This window comes from Aureococcus anophagefferens, assembly GCF_000186865.1.
Source record: "Aureococcus anophagefferens unplaced genomic scaffold AURANscaffold_15, whole genome shotgun sequence".
Taxonomy (NCBI): domain Eukaryota; class Pelagophyceae; order Pelagomonadales; family Pelagomonadaceae; genus Aureococcus; species Aureococcus anophagefferens.
Window position 1 is genome coordinate 894,396 of NW_008705575.1, and position 20,755 is coordinate 915,150.

The window sequence follows — 20,755 nt, forward strand, 5'->3', positions numbered from 1 at the left end:
CGCCGTAGACGACCTTACGGCGGCCTGCCCCGGGCGCGCACGTTTTTGGCGACGACGGCGTCCGCGCGGACGACCTCGGCGGCGGCGGCGTCGTCCTCGCGCCCGCTCGAGAACGTCGTCGGGGTTCGACGCGCGCGGCGTCGAGCCTGGGCGCCAGTGCGACGTGTGACGCGGCGGCGGGCGACGCGCTGCCCCGGGCGCGAGCGCGACGGCGTCCGCGCGGACGACCTCGTCGGCGGCGCCGCGGCCTCCGCACGCGCGAGGACGTCGAGGACGTCGTCGGGGTTCCGCGCGCGCGGTCCGGCGCGAGCGATCGCCGCCGGACCTTCTCTCCGGTCCGAGGGGCCCGTCGGGACTGGGCCTCGCCGCCTACGACGAGACGACGATGACCGCCGGCGCGCGGCGCGCGGACGTCGCCGCGGCGCGCTGGCGCGGCTCGGCAGAGATCCGCTCCCTCGCTCGCGCATTTAAAGAACTAGCCCGTCTACGCGGCGGCCTTCTTGAAGAAGGCCGAGATCGTCTTCTGGCCGGGATCCCGCTTCCGCGCCTTGGGGGGCCGCGGCTTGCAGTCCATGCAGTGCATGGGGTAGTTCGCCTCGAAGCAGCCCAGCGCCGTGTAGGCGCGGAGGTGCGTGGCGGAGGTCAGTGGGGGGCTCGGCGGCCCGCCCTCTCCGCGGAGCGCCGCGAGGGCCCAGTCGCGGTGCTCGGGCGCGAGCTCCGCGACGCCGCGCACGTCCGCGACGTCGAAGTGCTCGAGCCCCGGCTCCGCCCGGAGCGCCCGCATGAACGCACGGGCCTCGTGGAGGCGGAAGAGGATGCCCCAGTCGGGCTCGCCGTTGTGCTTCGGCACGACGACGGCGAGCCTCACCGCGAACTTGTCGATCTTGGCGCCGCTCAGAGCGCAGGTTGCCCTGCCCGTCGGCGCGTAGTCGACAAAGAGGCAGGTCGCGAGGCACTCGAGATGCACGGGGCGCGAGTCCTGCTGGGGCCGCACCCACGCGACGAGGCTGCCGTCGCAGCAGAGGCTACGTAAGCACGCGGCGCACTCGCCGCAGCCGCCGCAGCCGCGGTGCGTGAACGCGTACGGCGTGCCGTCCTCCTTGGGCACGACCTCGCCGCCATGGTCGCCCCAGGCGTAGAGCCCTTCGTTCGCCACGCAGACACGGGCAGAGCGCGCTCCGCGGCATGCACAGCCTGCCGCGATGCATCGTGGCCACAGGCGTGCTGGTCGTGCAGCGCGCAAGCTTCAGGCGCGTTCCGAACGGCGCAGGCATCGTCGGCACAGACACGAGGCTGGAAAAGCAGCAGCAGTAGGACGTTCGACGCGTTTGTCGCGACGAGGCGGTCTCAACGGGCGCTGGCAGCTCGTCGCATCGTTGTGGCGGCCTCGCGCCGATCGTGCCGCAGCACCGTCGGCCGCCGTCCGTCGTGTTCTGTCGCGTTGGCTCGCCACTCGAGCTCGCGGCCGGGGTCTGCGGCTTCACCGAAGCTACGCGTATCCGCGGCCCAGGTCGCCGCGGCGTCGATGCCGCGGTGCTGGAGCCCTAAGGTCGCGGCGGCGGTCGCCCGCGTAGACTCACGCGGCGGCTGAACTCGGCGGGACATGCGGTGCAACTGGTACCAGGTGCTCTAATGCACACCCCTCCCCTTCTTACTTCCACCGCGCCGCGAGGTCCAGGAACTTGCAGAGCTCGGCGAGGTTTGCGTAGAGATCTCCGTAGTCGAAGTCGTGCAGTGTGCGAAACCCGATCTCAATGCCATCGAGATGTAACTCCGGCTCCTCCTCCTCATCATCAATATCATGAACGACTTCGTGGATTTTGACCAGCGCGTACGTCTCCAACATTTCTACGTTGTTGTTGAGCGGCAACTCAAAAAAAGGTGCATCGAATGGATCGTCAGTTTGCCATTGAAGTTCGGAATCGATCACATCAGGGAGCGCCCATCCTTGGTACAAGTAGGAGATCATCCCGTCTTTCAGTCGCACGACGGACAGCGATGCGGTGGCGAATGACCACCGTTCGTCATCTGGCCACGTCACGACGCGGCTTGGTAATCCACCTCTATCGACCGTGATCGTTGTCAACGAGAAACTCGCGGAATCCGGCTGCTCGAATAAACACTCACTCGGCCGAAGGACGCGCAACGTCGTCTCGCCGCCGCTGGCGAGCCGGACACCCAAAACGAAGCGATGCGTGTCGTCGACGCCGAGTTCGGCGGTCGGGGGATCCTCGTGCTGCGGCACGTCGACGAGCGCCGGTCGCACGAAAAGCTCTTCATACACGGGCTCCGTCTCGACCCGCTCCGGTCCGAGCTTCGCGCTCATGGCCTTGATTCCGCGCTCGAGCACGGCGAGCGAGAGCGACCGCCTCAGCACCGCGCGCAGCCGGCGGCGCACGGCCGGCAGCGCGAAGAACTCGTCGTCCGGGAACGACGGGTCGCGCCGCAGAAGGATTTCGCGCCGCTCCGCGACTTGCCGCGCGACTTTGTGGCACGTCATCGCGAACGCCGACCAGTCCGCCAGGAACCCGTGGTCCATGATCGCCGCCGCTGCGGCCGCAGGGATCATGGCGCGAGATCACCGCGAACTTCGCGCCCGGACCGCGGCTGGCTGTCACGGGGACGGCCCGCGCGAGCCCAGCGGGGATTGGCGCGCGTGCCCAAGGCCACTCTCGGAACCGCACTGCTGACCAGACTGTCCGCTTTATGCGAATGAGCGCGCTTGAAGAATTCAAAGCAAGGTTCACGGACCATGTTGAATGGCAGTTATGAAAGCATATCCGCAGGCGCGTCCGCTACTGCTCGCGCGACTGCCAGATCATGCATTGGAAGCGCGCGCACCGCGACGAGTGCCAGCCGAAGGCCTCAGGGTAAATTTGTTTGTTAAAACGACCATCGCCAAACCTCAGCCGAAGCAGAGGAAGAAGAAGAGGAGCGTGCCGACGGAGAGGATGCCCGCGCGCATGCGGCGCATGGCGACGCGCTCGCGGTGCGTCGCGGACTGGACCGCGGGCTCCTCGAGGAACGCGAAGCAGGTCCACTTGAAGCGGCCCGGGCCGCGTCGCCGGTCGGGCACGAGGCCGAATTGGAGCGCGAAGAGCGACGGGAAGTAGCCCCGCTGGCGCAGGCGCGCGGCGCCGAAGACGCCCGCGGGCACGGCCGCCGCGGCGTCGCCCGGCCGGTCCGCGAGGCGCCGGAGCGCGCCCTGGGAGTCGCGCGCCTCCTCGTCCGTCGCGCGCCGCGCGTCGGCGTCGCGGCGCCGCGCGGCGCGGCGCTCGTCGTCGGCGACCTCCGCCGCGGCCCGGTCGCGGAGCGCGCCGACGAGGGCCCGGAGCGCGTCGAGCTGGTCGTCGGACAGGCCCTTGTCGTCGTCGGCGGCGGCGGCGTCCTCCCGCAGCGGGTTCTCGACGTCGCCCGCGTCGGAGTCCGGGTCCTCGAGGAGCTTGCCGAGGTGCTTGCGCCGGCTCCGCCCGGCGCGCCGGTCCGCCTCGCGCTCGATGAGCGCCTCGATGATGTTCAGCGCCTCCGACGACCCGTCGGGCGCGGACACGCGCGCGCCCGCCTCGACGAGCGCGCGGGCCGCGGGGAAGCGCCGCGTCGCGCAGGCCGCGAGCAGGGCCGGCCGCCCGCCGTCGTCGCGCGCGTCCGGGTCCGCGCCCGCGTCCAACAGCCGCGCGACCTCTCCCAGCAGCGCGCGCTCGCGGGACTCCCAGTCCGCGGGCGCGGGCAGCTCGCGCTCGGCACCGACGAGGGCGACGACGCGCGCGCCGAGGCGGCTCCGGTAGGCGGCGATCATGGACGCGAGGTGCCGGTTCGGCACGAGCGTCCGCGACGGCAGCGGCGCGTTCGTCGTCGGCGACCGCCGGTCCGGGCCCATGTCGAGCCACCGCTCGATGGCACTCCGCTCGTAGGTGAAGCCGTCGCTCGCGATGACGGGCTCGACCATGACCTCCTGCGTGATGGGGCACAGCAGCGACGGCGGGGCGCCGCCCTCGTCGTCGTCGCCGCCGTCGTCGACGAGGAGCGGCTCGGAGTCGTCGTTGGTGTCCATGGTCGGTGTTCTTCCGCCCCGACGCGCTCGACGAGCCGGCTGCACTACGTGTCTCGGGGCCTTTCCCGACGACGTCGAGGCCGCGCGGCCGAGCTCTTCCGCCCCGCGGACGACGCGAGGAGCTGGCCTCAGTGAGGTGCACCCACAGCTCCTTGCGGCAAATGTCGCCAAAAGCTGCACAAATGCCGCAGCTCTGGCCATTCGCTCTCAAGCGGGCCGTCTGGGCGCCCTCCTCCCGCCAACCATGACGCGCTGGTCGAACCTGGCCATGTGCATGTTGGTCATCGTGAGCGGGGGCACGGTCTATAGTTTCGGCGCCTACAGCAGCGCCCTCAAGGAGAAGCTGTCCCTGACCCAGGAGCAGCTCGAGATCGCCGCCCTCTGCTCGAATCTGGGCAACTACATCGGCCTCGCGGGGTTCTTCTACGACCGCTTCGGCGCGGCGATCTCCGTGCGCTTCGGCGCGGGCCTCATCGGCGCGGGCTACGGCGCCCAGTGGCTGCTCATGAAGCGCGGCGCGGCGCTCGGACCCGCGCTCGCCGCGCCGCTGCTCTGCGTCTGCTGCTTCGTCTGGGGCCACGGCTCGGGCTACCTGGACGTGGCGGCCATCGGCACGGGCGTCGCGGCGTTTCCCCGGCAGCGCGGCGCCGTCGTGGGCCTCCTGAAGAGTTTGTACGGCCTCGCGTCATCGCTGATCGTTTTGTTCGCGGCGTACTGGTCGAGCGAGGAGACGTTCGTGGGCATCCTGGCCCTGATCGCGCTGGGCCTGCCCCTCGTCGCGACGTTGGGACTCGACGTCGGCGGGCCGAACGAGGCCGCGGAGGACGGCGGCGAGGACGACGCGAGCGCGTCCAAAGCTTTGGACGCCGCGAGCCTGCGCATCGTCGGCCTCGCGGCGGCCGCGCTGACGCTCGCCGTGCTGCGCATCGTGGCGCCGACCCTATTTTCGTCCCTCGGCGCGAACGTCGCCGTCTCCGTGGTCGTCGCGCTGGGTCTGGCGTACCAGACGCGCGTCGCGGCCGGCCCCGCGAAGGCGCCCGCGTTCGCGCCCCTCGAGAGCCGGAACCCCCTCGCGGACGAGGAACCCGGCGACGAGGAGCGCGCGCCGTCCCTGAACCGCGGCGCGAAGCGGACGTCCCTCGCGGGCACGCTCGAGTCGCCGCCGCGGGCCACGGCGGTCCGGCCCGAGCTCTGGCTGTTCCTGGCCGCGATCCTGCCGGGCGCGGGCATGGGCCTCATGACCATCAACAACCTCGGCCAGATCGTCTCGGCCCGCGGCGGCAACCTGGCCATGCAGGAGGCCTGCACGACGCTCGTGTCGATCGCGAATTGCCTCGGGCGCCTCGCGTGCGGGAGAGTCGCGGACTCCTTGGTGGCGCGCGGCACGCCGCGGCCCGCGCTCATGGTCGCGGCGGACCTCGCGGGCTGCCTGAGCATGCTCTTCCTCTACGCGTCGGGCGAGTCCGTCGGCGCGGCGCTCGCGGGCGCGGCCTGCGCGGGCTTCGCCTACGGCATGATCTGGACGCTCATCCCGACGCTCGCGAGCGACTTGTTCGGCCGCGAGTCCTTCGGCTCCAACTACATGCTCTGCCTCCCGGCGGTCATCGCCGGGTCCATCCTCTTCTCCACGCTCCTGGCGCCCGCGGTCTACGCGGCGAACGCGTCGACCGACGACGGCGACGACGCGGTCGGCTGCGTCGGCGCGGGTTGCTTCGGCGACACGTTCCTCGCGACGGCCGCGGCCTGCCTCGTCGGCGCGTCGGCGGCGGCGGGTCTTTTGGTGAAGTCCCGGCGCCTCTACGAGCTCCAGTGAGCCCTCGTAATGCGAATTTTTTAGTAGTTCCGCGAGTGCTGGACCGCGGTCTTGTGCTTGTTGACGTAGTGCGTGACGATGGCCTGCTGGTGGGCCGCGTGGGGGCTCTGCTTCTTCCGCAGGGCCGGGTCGTCGTCCTCCATGCCCGGGAGGCGGTAGACGCGGCCGCGCTGGCGCGCGACGAGGAGGCGGCCCTCGCAGCGCGCGACGCGCTGCTCGCACTTCGTCGTGAGCGCCTTGAACTTCTGGCCCATGACGCGCTCGGCGATGCGCATGCGCTCGAGCGCCGTCTCGCGCGCGGCGCCCTGCTTGCTCTCCAACGCCTCGCGCGCGTTCGTGTGCTGCGCGAGCATGGCCTCGACGACGCGCGCGTTGTGCCGGACCTCGTTGTCGCGCTTCGGCGGCAGGCCCGCGGCGGTCTCGACGCCCGGCGTCTCGACGACGCAGAGCGCGTTGCGGTTGTGGCGGCAGATGTAGGGGTTCTTGCAGGCGCAGCGCACGAACTTTTGCTTCGAGATCGCGCCCGCGGCCGTGCCGTCGTTCCGCGTGAAGTTCTCCGCGACCTTGTCGATGAAGGTCTGGGCCTCGTCGAGGTGGCGCTGCTGCATGTCGTCCCGCTCGCGCTCGTGCTTGCGCGTCATGTTGTTGACCTCCCAGTCCTGCTTCTTCTTCAACGCGAGCTTCGCCCGCGCGCTCCTCGTACGCACGTGCTCGAGCTCGCGCGTCAACCGGCCGTGCTCGACCATGTCCGGGTGGAGCTCCTTGACCTCGTGGCGGTGGCTGTCGAGCAACGTGCTCAAATCCTGGGCGCTGAGGAGGTCGTCCTCGTACTGCTGGATGAGCGCCTTGTCGCCCTCGGCCTTGACGTCCGCCATCGCCGTAAATAAAAGCTTGCGCTGCTTCTCGTAGCCGTAGGAGCACCACTTGCGGCGGCTGTCGCGGTCCGCGAGGCCCGCGTCCATGAGGCGCGGCGACTTGGCGCCCGTGGCCGTGACGCGGTGCGAGTTCGCGAGCGACGTCGTCAGCGCGTTCGGCAGCGCGAGAAGCCCCGCGTTGCCGCCGAAGCGCGCCTGGAGCGGCGCCGCGCTGTTGTCGGCCTCCTTGAGGTGGCGGTCGAGCTTGCGGTTCGAGACCTTGGCCCAGGAGAGCTCGACGTCGCCCGCGGCGTGGCGCCGCTCCGCGCGCGCCGCTTCCAACCGCCGGTCCGCCGCGTGCCGCGACGGCGGCGCCGCGAGCAGCCCGCAGAGCGTGCTCGCCACGTGCAGATCATCTCTCAAAGTCTCCGGGTCCAGCCCGCAGAGAAGCACGGCGCTCAGGTCGGGGACCGCGGCCGCGGGCTGGCAGAGGCAGAGGCCCGGCGCGCACGCCTCCTCCGCGGACGCGTCCGCGCCGTCCGTCGTCGCCCGCGGCAGGAGCACGCGCTTGCCCGGCCGGCCCTCCCGCAGGCACGCGTGGAGCGCCGTCGGCACGAAGTCCGCGACGTCGCGCCGCTCCCGGTCCGCGAGATCCCGGAACCGACCGTTCGCGAAGCGGACTTTCAGCTCGCGGTCCACGAGGAGCACGGCCAGGGGCGCGTCGTCGAGGGCCACGTCCAGCAGCCCGAGCTCCGACGGCCGGTTGCCCAGGAGCAGGCTCGCCGTGTCCTCGAGCGTCGGCGTCCGGAAGAGCACGTCCGGGTGGGAACCGACGGCCGCGTCCTCGCCCAGGAACGACGGCAGCAGCGCCTTCGCCAGGTAGGGGTAGAGCGCCCTCCGCCGCTCCGCGACGAGGTCCAGGTTCATGCGAGCCATGGACCCCATGGGGATCTCCAGCGAGCTGAAGTAGTAGAGCGCGTTCCCGTGCATGCGCAGGAGCAGCTCCCGGAGCTTGTCGATCTTGTCCTGGCGCTCCTTGCACGCGAGGGCCGCGTCGACGTCGAGCACGAAGCGCAGCAGGCCCCGGGCGACGATCGTGCAGTCCTCGGCGGCCTCGGCCCACTTCAGTAAAGCCCGGCGCGGCTTCGCGCCGTCGAGCACCGCGTCGAGCGTCGCGACCCAGCGCGCGCCGCCCTTGGCGCGGTCGTCGCGCGCGCGGAAGCCCTCGACGGTGAGCCAGCAGGCGAGGGCCAGGGGCGCCCGCTCGAGCGCGTCGGCCGCGCCGACGTTGACCCACGCGGCGTCTGCCGCGCTCGTCGACCGCGGCAGCCGCCGGAGCGTCGCGTCGACGGCGAGGAGCGCCTTGCCGAGCTTGTCCGCGTCGTTCGTGACGCGCACCTGGAAGCCCAGCGTGTACGCCGGCTCGCCGAGCGCGTCCCGCAGCGTCACGAGGACGACCATGCACTTGAAGCGGTCGCCGCTCCGGTCGTAGCAGTAGAGCGTCGTGAGGCTGTCCCTGTGGACGCGGAGGGACGCGGACAGCTCTTCCACCAGGAACGGCTGGGACCGGTCGCGGGCCGACCGGCCCCGGTTGAGGAAGCGGCAGTTCCGGCCCACCGCGTCCGCGAAACTGTAGAGCGTGAGCTTCGTGAAGCCCGCGGACCTGTGTGGAATTCAAATCTTCAACCCGACTTCAATGTGCGCGTATGCGACAGTTTTGACGCAATCTCTTCGGCTGTGCTTCGAGAACTCGACGAGAGCAATCGATTCGTCCAAAAATCAGCCGAATCGACTTCGATTCGACCGAGCTAGAGAATTCTGAAGGTTGGTCAGGACCACCCAAACCAGTGGTTGGTTTCCACACAGCCGCGGACACGTAGGCCAGGGGCAGCCCCGGCGCGCGCAGGTCGCTGCAGCACACCCCGATGTCGTCGCCGACCTCGTGGGCGACGGCGGGCACCATGTCGAGCCACGTGCCCGACCGCTTGACCGCGAACGCCGCGGCCGTCGGCGCGGCCGTCGTCGGGCCCGCGCCCGCGTCCGCGGCCGCGACGTCCGCGTCGCAGAGCTCCTGGATGATCTCGAGGCCGACCTTGGACGCGAGGAGCGGCGCGAGCACGAGGTCGACCAAACACTCCTGGACGCAGGCCTTCGTCGCGCGGATCGACTTCTCGACGAAGGCCCGGCGGCCCGACTCGAGGAGGAGCTTCGCGACGTGGTCGCGGCACGACTCCGCCAGGGTCCGCCCCGCGGCCCACAGGGGCTGCTCGGGCGCCGCGTAGCTCGGCCGCGGCCCCCGGCCGGACGACCCGACGGAGAGCGCGCGGCTCATGGGCGCCTGTGTGGAATTCAACCACTGGTTTGGGTGGTCCTGACCAAACTTCAGAATTCTCTAGCTCGGTCAAATCGAAGTCGATTCGGCTGATTTTTGGACGAATCGATTGCTCTCGTCGACTTCTCGAAGCGCAGCCGAAGAGATTGCGTCGAAACTGTCGCATATGCGCACATTGAAGTCGGGTTGAAGATTTGAATTCCACACAGATGGGCGCGGGCGGAGAGTAGGACCCCGCGGCGGCCGCCGTCCGCGAGTGGCGCGCGGACCGCGTGCCCCCCGGCGCCGGGCCCGCGGGCGCCCGCGGCGAAAAGAGGTCCGCGGCCCACTCGACGGCGTCGTCGACGCACGCGACGTCGCCGCTCGACTTCTTGCGGATCCGCGACGGCCGCTTCTCGCGAGCCAACGCGACGGCGAGCTGCTGCTCCGTCGCGCGCGCGTCCCAGAAGTCGCGCCGCACCTCGTCGCAGAAAAGCGCAAAACAGGCGAGGTCGTCGTCGCCGAGCGACGACGCGTGGACCGGCGGCTCCGGGTCGTCGCGGTGGCCGCTGTGGCCGTCGCGGTGGTCCAGGAGCTTGCTCTTCGGCGTCGCCGTCGCCAGCAGGCGCAGCGCCCCGTCCGCGGCGAAGAGCACGTTCCGCAGCAGCGCCGCGAGCCCCGCGCAGCTGCCGTCGATGTAGTCGCGCACGTGGTCGCCGACCGTGCCCGGCGCCCGCAGGATCGCGTCGAGGCACGCCGCGGGATGCGCGAGCCACACGGCCCGCGTGTACAAATAGTTGACGCGCTTCGCGAAGTGGGTCGGGTGGCCGTCGTGGCCCTCGCGGCCCTGGGCGCGCTCGAGAGACTGGCGGCGCTTCTCCAGAAAGGCCGCGGACGACGTCTCGGGCGCGCGGAGGCCGTAGTTCCGCGCCCACTCCGCGCTCTTGTAGCGCACCTTGACGGGCAGGGACTGGAGCAGGCGCCCGAGGCTCGCGAGCTCGCGCCTTTGGGCCATGGCCGACGCCTCGCGGCCCGCGCGGAGCTCGAACTGGACCGCGATGACGAAGCGGTAGCAGCCGTCGCCGTCGTAGACGGGCGTCATCGTCAGAAGATTTCGAAAGGGCTCCTGGTTCTTCCGGTAGTTCTTGATGACGACGTGGGCACCCTTGCGCGCCGCCAGGGACTCCCGCAGAATCTCCACGGCGTCCGTCTCCGTCTCCGGGCCCTGCAAGAATCGACAGTTCCGCCCGACGCACTCGTCGAACGCGTAGCCCGTCATGCGGCAGAACTCGCCGTTCACATAAACCATGGGCGCGCCGGGCGCCGCCATGTCGCTGACGGCGACGCAGAGCTGCAGCGTCTCCGCCATGGAGACGAGCACGCCGAGCCACGCCTCCATGTTCGCCGGGAGCCGCCGCCGGAGCCGGCCGAGCGTCGACAGCAGCGCCGCGGCGACGTCGCCGCCCGGGTCCTGCGGTTCCAGCGCCTCCGCCGCTTCCTGCCAATCATCATACAACTCGCTGTGGAGGAAGCGGGGCAACGCGGTGATCGCCAAGCCCTGGACCAGCGAGTCGCACTCCTCGACGCACCACTCGAGCTTGGACCAGCTCCGCACGCCGACGTCGAGCTGCAGGCCATCAATATAATCCTTCCAGAGCTCGCGCGCCGCCAGGTTGCGCTTCTCGCTCACCTTGCGGTGGCAGATGCCGTAGGCCGCCTTCCGGCTGAACTCGGTCCAACTCGCGTTCGCGCGCTCGAGCACGCGGTTCATGTTCTTGTCGCGCTGCATGAGCCGCACGTTCTTGATGAAGTCGACGTGGCGCTTCTCGTCGCTGTGGAGGCTCCGGAAGAAGGGCTCGGCCAGCGACGGCACGGCGAAGATGAGCATGTGCACGGCCGTGACGGCGTCGCCGCAGAACTTCGTGTCCACGTGCGTCGGCAGGGCGCGCGCCGCCGCCTCGAGCGACGCCGGGCCCGCCCGGTCGTGGATCGCATGCCGCACGCGGTCCACGTCGCGCTGCATGGTCGCCGCGTCTAGCGCGCGCCGACGATCATCGAGGAAGCACCATGCTTGGGAGAGCGCAATGGATGAAACCGTGGTCGGCAAGCTGGGCTGCCTGAGATTCAGCTGTGCTTCAACGTTTCTCAAAAAGTGGATGTTTTCCCCAAAAGCGAGGCGATAGAGCGTCTCCGGCACCTGTCTTCAGCACCCATCGCCGCGTCCATCGACATCCCCGACCGCGCTCGACCGCCGCCGCGGCCCTGATGCGCCCATGGGCGTCTACGAGGACGTCGCCATCGCGGACATGAAGTTCGACGGCGAGCTCTACACCTACCTCTGCCCCTGCGGCGATTTGTTCGAGATCTCCCTCGAGGAGCTCCACGACGGCGAGGACATCGCCCACTGCCCCTCGTGCACGCTGAAGGTGCGCGTGCTCTTCGACGCCAAGGATCTGCCGGCGCTGCCCGAGGAGGCGCTCCCGCAGTAGAGAATGACGATCACGGAGTCGATGCGCCGCGCGCGGCAGCGCAAGCTCGCGCCGCAGAAGCAGCGGCGCCGCGGCCGCACGCTGGTCCTCGCGCTCGCGGTCCTCGCGCTCATCGCCGTGACGCCCATCTACCTCGCGACGCACCAGATCGCGCCGTCGCCGCCGGCCGCCGAACCGCGGCCGGCCGCGCCGGAGCCCGAGCGGCCGCGCCTCCGCGCCGCCGCGCGGCCCGTCGTCGTCGGCCTGCCCCCCAAGCCGCCGCCGCCGCCGCCGCCGCCGCCGCCGAAGAAGAAGAAGATCTGCTACGCGGTCACGGTGACCGAGGAGCCCAAGCCCGGAGCGACGGGCTTCATCGACGGCGCCGCGGTCCTCAAGGAGAGCCTCTTCGAGGCCTCGGCCCGCTCGAAGTACGGCCTCCCGGCGCTCGTCGCCTTCGTGTCGCCGCGCGTCTCCGCGGGCACGCGCGCGGCGCTCGCGTCCATCGGCTTCGAGAGCCGGGAGCAGCCGCTTCCCATCGACCCGGCGCGCATCGAGGGCGACTTCCTGCGGGACCTCTGGAGCAAGGACTCGACGAAGGGCGGCTGCTGCGGCGCCTGGGAGCTGCTGAAACTGTACGCGTGGACGCTCACGGAGTTCCACCGCGTCGTCCACGTCGACATGGATTGTCTACTACTGCAGCCCATCGACGAGCTCTTCGACCTCGACGTGTCCCTGGTCTACACGGCGGACTACAACATGATGAACGACAACCAGCGGCGCAACCGCATGACGCCCGCGGTCCAGGGCGGGTTTTTGGTCGTGCGGCCGTCGGCGGCCGTCTTCGACGCGATCGTCGCGGTCTCCCAGGCGGGCCGCTGGGGCGGCAAGCTCGGCAGCGGCTGGGAGGGCACGGGCGTGGGCCACTGGTGGGGCGGCAACACGATCCAGGGCGTGCTGCCCTACTTCTTCAAGATCCACGCGCCGAAGCACCTCGACGCGGCCGCGTTCGCCGCGGGCGACCTCGAGGCGACGGAGGTCGACCGCTGCATCTACGACAACATGGTCGACAAGGCCGTCGTCAACCCGGACCCGCCCGTCGGCCAGTCGGCCTGCCGCGATGTCGCCGTCGACGACATCAAGTTCATGCACTTTACGGTCTGCCAGAAGCCCTGGAGCTGCCACCCGAACCGCGACGACGCGAACGGCCTCTGCCCCGCGCTCCACCGGATCTGGTTCGAGAAGCGCCGGGCCTACGAGGCGGCCCACGGCATGCCCTCCAACGACAAGCCCTGCCAGCGCAAGTACGACCCGATGGCCTTCGCATTCTAACCACGTCGCTTTTTTTTCGGCTCTTATCGCGCGCGCGCTTTCGCGTCCCGGCCGACCGTCGCGACGGCGCCGGGCCCCTTTCGCGCGCGGCGAGGAGCCCTCTCATCGTCACGGGGGTCGCGGCGAGAGCGGCGTGGCGCGTGGCCTCGGCGGCACGACGCTCGCGACGGGCGCCGCGCACGGCCAGGAGGCGTCGCGCTCCGCCTTCACGGCCTCTTCGCGTTCCAGGGCGCGCTGGCCCTCCGCTTGGAGCGCGCGCCTCCTTTCACCGACCGAAGGTCTTGCCTCCTTGGTTTCGAGCCGCGGCGTCTTCGGCTTGGCGACGCTCGGCGGCACGACGCTTGCGACGGGCGCCGCGCACGGCCAGGCGCCTTCGCGTTCCGCCTTCTCGGCCGCCTCCTTCTCCAGGGCGCGCTGGCCCTCCGCTTGGAGCGCGCGCCTCCTTTCACCGACCGAGGGGCGCGCCTCCTGCTCGTTCTCGAGCCGCTGCGTCTTCGGCTCGTCGCGAACCGGCTTCTGGAGCCTCGCGAAGGACTCGGCCGCGGCCCGCGCGTCGGCTTCGGCCCGCGTCGCCTGCTGCGGCGTCTTCGGCTTGGCGACGCTCGGCGGCACGACGCTCGCGACCGGCGCCGCGCATGGCCAGGATGCTACGCGCTCCGCCTTCTTGGCCGCCTCGCTTTCCAGGGCGCGCTGGCCCTCCGCTTGAAGCTCGCGTCTCCTTTCAGCGACCGAGGGGCGCGCCTCCCGCTCGGTCTCGAGCTGCGGCGTCTTCGGCTTGGCGACGCTCGGCGGCACGACGCTCGCGACGGGCGCCGCGCATGGCCAGGAGGCTACGCGCTCCGCCTTCTTGGCCGCCTCGCTTTCCAGGGCGCGCTGGCCCTCCGCTTGGAGCGCGCGCCTCCTTTCCGCGCCCGAAGGTCTCGCCTCCCGCTCGGTCTCGAGCTGCGGCGCTTCCGCCTCGGCGACGCGCGGCCGGTCCTTGAGCTGCAGCGTCTTCGGCTCGTCGACACGCGGCCGCTTGACGCTCGCAACAGGCGCCGCGCATGGCCAGGCGGCTTCGCGTTCCGCCTTCACGGCCTCTTCGCGTTCCAGGGCGCGCTGGCCCTCCGCTTGGAGCGCCCGCCTCCTTTCAGCGACCGAGGGGCGTGCCTCTTGCTCGGTCTTGAGCTTTGGCGTCTTTGGCTCGTCGACGCGCGGCCCGGTCTCGAGCTGCGGCGCTTCCGCCTCGGCGACGCGCGGCCGCTCGACGCTCTCGACGGGCGCCGCGCACGGCCAGGCGGCTTCGCGCTCCGCCTTCTTGACCGCCTCGCTTTCCAGGGCGCGCTGGGCGTCTGCTTGGAGCGCGCGCCTCCTTTCAGCGACCGAGGGGCGTGCCTCCCGCTCGGTCTTGAGCTTTGGCGTCTTTGGCTCGTCGACGCGCGGCCCGGTCTCGAGCTGCGGCGCTTCCGCCTCGGCGACGCGCGGCCGCTCGACGCTCTCGACGGGCGCCGCGCACGGCCAGGCGGCTTCGCGCTCCGCCTTCTTGACCGCCTCGCTTTCCAGGGCGCGCTGGGCGTCTGCTTGGAGCGCGCGCCTCCTTTCAGCGACCGAGGGGCGCGCCTCCTGCTCGGTCTCGAGCCGCGGCGCTTCCGCCTCGGCGACGCGCGGCCGCTCGACGCTCGCGACGGACGCCGCGGCCTCCTCGGCCGCCATGACCGCGAGCTCCTCGCGCCGCTGTTCGGCCTCGTGCGCCCGCGACGCGGCGGAGGCCGCGAGCTTCCTGGCCGAGCTCGCGAGGGACGCCGCGGTCGCGGCGGCTTCGCGCTCCGCCTGCTTGGCCTTCGCGCTTTCAAGGACGCGCCGGGCCTCCGCTTGGAGCGCGCGCCTCCTTTCCGCGACCGAAGGCCTCGCCTCCGGCTCGGTCTCGAGCGGCGGCGCTTCCGCCTCGGCGACGCGCGGCCGCTCGACGGACGCCGCGGCCGCGGCTTTTTCGGCCGCCACGGCCAGCTCCACCATCCGCTGATGGGCCTCGTGCGCCCGCGACGCGGCCGAGCGCTCGGGCCCGCCCCAGACCGCCATCTTCGCGGCGTTGCTCGCGAAGGACGCCGCGGTGCCGGCGGCCTCGCGCTCCGCCTGCTCGGCCGCCTCGCTTTCGAGGACGCGCCGGCCCTCCGCTCGGACCGAGAGCCGCCTCTCCTTGGCAGCGCGCAGCTGCGCCGCTTCCGCCTCGGCGACGCGCAGCTGCGCCGCTTCCGCCTCGGCGACGCGCAGCCGCTCGAGGCTCGCGACGGACGCCGCGGCCTCCTCGGCCGCCTCGGCTTCGAGGCGCTCGGCTTCGAGGAGCTCGGCCTCGAGGAGCTCGGCCTCGAGGCGCTCGGCTTCGAGGAGCTCGGCCTCGAGGCGCTCGGCTTTCGCGGCCGCGTCGATGGCGAGCTCGAGCGCCGTGTCCTCGCTCGCGTTCGTCGCGTAGGAGCGGAGCTCCGCGTCGGACTTCTTGGCGCCTTCGAAGGTCGAGAGCGCGAGGCGGCCGACGGACCGCGCGAGCTGCCCCACGGAGCTCTCCTCGTCGAGGGCGCTGGCGACGGCCGCGGCGCCCGCGGCGACGGTCGCGAGCTCGACGTCGATGCCGAGGCCGACGGCGCCCACGGCGAGCGCGGCGGCGCCCGCGAGCGCGCTGGGGTCGAGCGCGCTCTGGCGCTTGCCCTTGCCCTTCTTGCGCGCGACGAGGGGCGCGGCGTCCTTGTAGGCTTGCTGCGCGTCGGCGTTGAGCGCCTTCCACTTCTCGCCGAGCTTGGCCATGACACGCTGGTTCAGCTCCTTCTTGTCGAGGCCCGCGTTCGCCGGGTCCGCCTCGACCTCGGCGCGCGTCGCCGCGCGCGACTCGTTGGAGAAGTGGAGGTAGCCGCTCAGCCGGACCATGTCGGGCTCGACCTCGCCCTCGAGCGCCGTCGCGGCCGGCGGCGCTTCCGCGGCCGGCGGCGCTTCCGCGGCCGGCGGCGCTTCGGCCTCGGGCGCCGGCGCCGGCGGCGCGGGCGGTGCCGTCGCCTCGGCGGGCTCGGCCGCGACGGACGCCGAGCGGAGCGGGGCCGCGGGCGACGCGGCCGAGGCGTCCGCCTCCGGCGGCGGCGACGGCGCCGCGTCGGGCGTCCTCGGCCCGTCGAGGAACGGCTTCCGGAAAGTCGCGTCGACCTCGCCCCACACCGCGAACTTCGCCGCGTTGCTCGCGATGGACGCCGCGGTGCCGGCGGCGTCGCGCTCCGCCTGCTCGGCCGCCTTGATGTCCGCGACGCGCTGGGCCTCCGCCTGGAGCGCGCGCCTCCGTTCCGCGACCGCGAGGCCCGCGTCCTCCTCCGTCTTGAGCCTCCGCGTCTTCGGCTCGTCGCGGACCGGCTTCTTGAGCTTCGCGTCGGCCTCGGCCGCGGCCCGCGCGTCGGCTTCGGCCCGCGCCGCCGTCGCCGCGACCTGCTGCTTCGCCCAGGCGGCCGCTTCCTCCGCCTGCTCGGCCGCCTTGATGTCCGCGACGCGCTGGGCCTCCTCGCGGAGCGAGAGCCTCTTTTCCGCGACCGGGAGGCTCGCCTCGTCCTCCGTCTTGAGCTTCAGCGGCCTCGGCTCGTGGGGAACCGGCTTCTTGAGCCTCGCGAAGGAGTCGGCCACGGCCCGCGCGTCGGCTTCGGCCCGCATCGCCGCGGCCGCGGCCTGTTGCTTCGCCCAGGCGGCGCCGCGCTCCGCCTGCTCGGCCGCCTCGCGCTCCAGGACGCGCTCGGCCTCCTCGCGGAGCGCGCGCTTCCTTTCCGCGACCGGGAGGCTCGCGTCCTGCTCCGTCTTGAGCTTCGGCATCTTCGGCTCGTCGCGAACCGGCGTCCGGAGCCGCGCCAAGGAGTCGGCCACGGCCCGCGCGTCGGCCTCGGCCCGCGTCGCCTGTTGCTTCGCCCGCCAGGCGGCTGCCTCCTCCGCCCGCGCGGCGGCCTCGCTCTCCAGGACGCGCTGGGCCTCCTCTCGGAGCGCGCGCCTCCTTTCCGCCACCACGGGGTTCGCGTCCTCCTCCGTCTTGAGCTTCGGCGGCTTCGGCTCGTCGCGAGCCGGCGTCTTGAGCCGCGCGAGGGAGTCGGCCACGGCCCGAGCGTCGGCTTCGGCCCGCGTCGCCTGTTGCTTCGCCCGCCAGGCGGCGTCGCGCTCCGCCTGCTCGGCCGCCTCGCGTTCCAGGACGCGCTGGGCCTCTGCATTGAGCGCGCGCCTCCTTTCCGCGACCGCGGGGCTCGCCTCCTGCTCCGTCTTGAGCGGCGTCTTCGACTCGTCGCGAACCGGCGTCTGAAGCCTCGCGAAGGACTGGGCCGCGGCCCGCGCGTCGGCTTCGGCCCGCGTCGCCTGTTGCTTCGCCCGCCAGGCGGCTTCGTGCTCCGCCTGCTCGGCCGCCTTGCGTTCCAGAACGCGCTGGGCCTCCGCTTGGAGCGCGCGCCTCCTCTCCTCGGCAGCGCTCAGCTGCGGCGCTTCCGCCTCGGGCGAAGCGTCATGTCGCTTTCCTTCGCGCTCCGCCTGCTTGGCCGCGTCGCTCTCCAGGACGCGCTCGGCCTGCGCTCGGAGCGCGCGCCTCCTTTCCGCGACCAGGGAGCTCGCCTCCTGCTCCGTCTTGATCTTCGGCGTCTTCGGCTCGTCGCGAACCGGCTTCAGGAGCCTCGCGAAGGAGTCAGCCACGGCCCGCGCGTCGGCTTCGGCCCGAGTCGCCTGTTGCTTCGCCCGCCAGGCGGCGTCGCGCTCCGCCTGCTCGGCCGCCTTGCGTTCCAGGACCCGCTGGGCGTCCGCGTGGAGCGCGCGCCTCCTCGCCGCGGGACTGCTCAGCTGCGGCGCTTCCGCCTCGGCGACGCGCGGCGGCTCGAGGCTCGCGACGGACGCCGCGGCCTCCTCGGCCGAGGCTTCTTCGGCCGCCATGGCCGCGAGCTCCTTCGGTTGCGCTTCGGCCTGCTCCTCCGCCTCGGCGGCGTCGAGCCGCTCCTGCGTCGCCCGTTCACCGTCCTCGGGCGTGTACGCGCGAAGCTCCGACACGGCGCCCTCGACCGCGTCGAGGAAGGAGTCCGATCCCGTGGGCAGAGGTGCGGAGGGGTAGACGGGCAAGTCTTCGCCGGCGCCGCCGTCGGCGCCGCCCATGCGCAGGGCGCGCCATGCCTTCTTCGTCGGTGCGACGAAGCCGGTGGCCGCCTGGACGAGCACGCATGCGATGAGAAGCGGCGCGGGGCGGCGCCCGGCGCGTCGATTCTGTTGCACCATTATCTACAGAACTCGCGCGCTCATTACAGAACTCGAAGACGCCGTACGTCAGCTTCAATATCTCTTCACCATTGGGCGCTCGGCGGCGCGCGCGCTTCCCCGAGAGGAGTCGGACAGGCTCCGGACGCGCGTGCGGCCTCTTCCCCGCGCTGCAAAGGACATGGTTCGAGCAGCGCAGGGCCTATGGGGCGGCCCACGGCATGCCCGCCAACGACAGAACCCTGTGACGACTGACCAGCGCACGTACGACCCGATGGCCTGTTCGTTTTACCACCCCGGATTATTCTCGTCGCTTTCTCTTTCGTGCGTCTGACGAGCCTCCCGAGGCTCCGCGCGTCGCAGCGCCTCGACCGTCGCGCGGAGTTTCGCGGCCTCGCCGCGGAGCTCGGCGGCCTCCGCCGCAGCGTCATCGTCGCTCGCGACAGACGCCGCGGCGTTTTCGTCCGCCATGGCCGCGAGAGGGTCGACGCGCGGATCGTTGCTCGCGACGGAAACAGCGGCTTCTGCGGCCGCCATGGCCGCGAGCATGATCTCCTCGCGCCTGCTTTCTGCGACCGAGGGGCTCGTCTTCTCCTCCGTCCTGAGCTGCGGCGTCTTCGCCTCGTCGACGCGCGGATCGTTGCTCGCGACGGAAACAGCGGCTTCTGCGGCCGCCATGGCCGCAAGCATGATCTCCTCGCGCCTCCTTTCCGCGACCGAGGGGCTCGTTCTCTCCTCGATCTTGAGCTGCGGCGTCTTCGACTCGTCGACGCGCGGATCGTTGCTGGCGACGGACGCCGCGGCTTGTGCGGCCTCCATGGCCGCGAGCATGATCTCCTCGCGCCTCCTTTCCGCGACCGAGGGGCTCGTCCTGTCCTCGATCTTGAGCTGCGGCGTCTTCGCCTCGTCGACGCGCGGATCGTTGCTGGCGACGGACGCCGCGGCTTGTGCGGCCTCCATGGCCGCGAGCATGATCTCCTCGCGCCTCCTCTCCGCGACCGAGGGGCTCGTCCTGTTCTCAATCGTGAGCTGCGGCGTCTTCGCCTCGTCGACGCGCGGATCGTTGCTCGCGACGGACGCCGCGGCTTGTGCGGCCTCCATGGCCGCGAGCATGATCTCCTCGCGCCTCCTCTCCGCGACCGAGGGGCTCGTCCTGTTCTCGATCTTGAGCTGCGTCGTCTTCGACTCGTCGACGCGCGGATCGTTGCTGGCGACGGACGCCGCGGCTTGTGCGGCCTCCATGGCCGCGAGCATGATCTCCTCGCGCCTCCTCTCCGCGACCGAGGGGCTCGTCCTGTTCTCGATCTTGAGCTGCGTCGTCTTCGACTCGTCGACGCGCGGATCGTTGCTGGCGACGGACGCCGCGGCTTGTGCGGCCTCCATGGCCGCGAGCATGATCTCCTCGCGCCTCCTCTCCGCGACCGAGGGGCTCGTCCTGTTCTCGATCTTGAGCTGCGGCGTCTTCGACTCGTCGACGCGCGGATCGTTGCTCGCGACGGACTCCAGGGCTTTGGCGGCCGCCATGGCCGCGAGCATGACCTCCTCGCGCCTCCTTTCCGCGACCGAGGGGCTCGTCCTGTTCTCGATCTTGAGCCGCGGCGTCTTTGGCTCGTCGACGCGCGGATCGTTGCTGGCGACGGACTCCAGGGCTTTGGCGGCCGCCATGGCCGCAAGCATGACCTCCTCGCGTCTCCTCTCCGCGACCGAGGGGCTCGTCCTGTTCTCGATTTTGAGCTGCTGCGTCTTCGCCTCGTCGACGCGCGGATCGTTGCTCGCGACGGACTCCAGGGCTTTGGCAGCCGCCATGGCCGCAAGCATGACCTCCTCGCGCCTCCTCTCCGCGACCGAGGGGCTCGTCCTGTTCTCAATCTTGAGCGTCTTCGGCTCGTCGAAACGCGGCTTGTTGCTCGCGATGGGTGCCGCGGCTTTTTCAGCCTTCGCCATGGCCGTGCGCTGGAGCTCCTCGCGCCTTCTTTCCGCGACCGCGGGGCTCGTCCTGTTCTCGATCTTGAGCGTCTTCGCCTCGTCGAAGCGCGGCTTGTTGCTCGCGATGGGCGCTGCGGCTTTTTCAGCCTTCGCCATGGCTGTGCGCTGGAGCTCCTCGCGCCTTCTTTCCGCGACCGCGGGGCTCGTCCTGTTCTCGATCTTGAGCGTCTTCGGCGCGTCGAAGCGCGGCTTGTTGCTCGCGATGGGCGCGGCGGCTTTTTCAGCCTTCGCCATGGCCGTGCGCTGGAGCTCCTCGCGCCTCCTCTCCGCGACCGCAGGGCTCGTCCTGTTCTCGATCTTGAGCTGGAGCGCCTTCGGCTCGTCGAAGCGCGGCTTGTTGCTCGCGATGGGCGCCGCGGCCTTTTCAGCCTTCGCCAGGGCCGCGCGCTGGAGCTCCTCGCGCCTCCTTTCCGCGACAGCGGGGCTCGTCCTCTCCTCGGTCTTGAGCTGGAGCGCCTTCGGCTCGTCGAAGCGCGGCTTGTTGCTCGCGATGGGCGCCGCGGCCTTTTCAGCCTTCGCCATGGCCGCGCGCTTGAGCTCCTCGCGCCTCCTTTCCGCGACAGCGGGGCTCGTCCTCTCCTCGGTCTTGAGCTGGAGCGCCTTCGGCTCGTCGAAGCGCGGCTTCTTGCTCGCGACGGACGCCGCGGCTTGTTCGGTCGCCAGGGCCGCGCGCTGGAGCTCCTCGCGCCGCCGCTCGGCCTTGGGCGCCAAGGCGGGCTCGCC

At 71.4% G+C, this 20,755-nt stretch overlaps 5 protein-coding genes across 5 annotated transcripts; 2 read left to right on the forward strand and 3 right to left on the reverse strand.

Moving 5' to 3' along the window:
- Nucleotides 1–484: 484 nt before the first annotated feature.
- Nucleotides 485–2,539, reverse strand: AURANDRAFT_65602 (hypothetical protein; the record flags this gene model as incomplete). Its single annotated transcript, XM_009040501.1, has 2 exons — nucleotides 485–1,111; nucleotides 2,285–2,539. 2 exons carry the CDS (start codon nucleotides 2,537–2,539, stop codon nucleotides 485–487), a joined length of 882 nt encoding a protein of 293 aa, XP_009038749.1.
- A 366-nt stretch (nucleotides 2,540–2,905) lies between these two features.
- Nucleotides 2,906–4,051, reverse strand: AURANDRAFT_65603 (hypothetical protein; the record flags this gene model as incomplete). Its single annotated transcript, XM_009040500.1, has 1 exon — nucleotides 2,906–4,051. The coding sequence occupies one exon, from the start codon at nucleotides 4,049–4,051 to the stop codon at nucleotides 2,906–2,908; it is 1,146 nt and encodes a 381-aa protein (XP_009038748.1).
- Nucleotides 4,052–4,295: 244 nt separating this feature from the next.
- On the forward strand, nucleotides 4,296–4,748 carry AURANDRAFT_29017 (hypothetical protein; the record flags this gene model as incomplete). The annotated part of the gene is made up of 1 exon (XM_009040487.1): nucleotides 4,296–4,748. A coding segment is annotated over one exon (453 nt), but the record flags the coding sequence as incomplete, so codon positions are not given.
- Nucleotides 4,749–10,068: 5,320 nt separating this feature from the next.
- Nucleotides 10,069–10,398, reverse strand: AURANDRAFT_28933 (hypothetical protein; the record flags this gene model as incomplete). Its single annotated transcript, XM_009040499.1, has 1 exon — nucleotides 10,069–10,398. A coding segment is annotated over one exon (330 nt), but the record flags the coding sequence as incomplete, so codon positions are not given.
- Nucleotides 10,399–11,302: 904 nt separating this feature from the next.
- On the forward strand, nucleotides 11,303–11,518 carry AURANDRAFT_29128 (hypothetical protein; the record flags this gene model as incomplete). Its single annotated transcript, XM_009040488.1, has 1 exon — nucleotides 11,303–11,518. The coding sequence occupies one exon, from the start codon at nucleotides 11,303–11,305 to the stop codon at nucleotides 11,516–11,518; it is 216 nt and encodes a 71-aa protein (XP_009038736.1).
- Nucleotides 11,519–20,755: the final 9,237 nt, after the last annotated feature.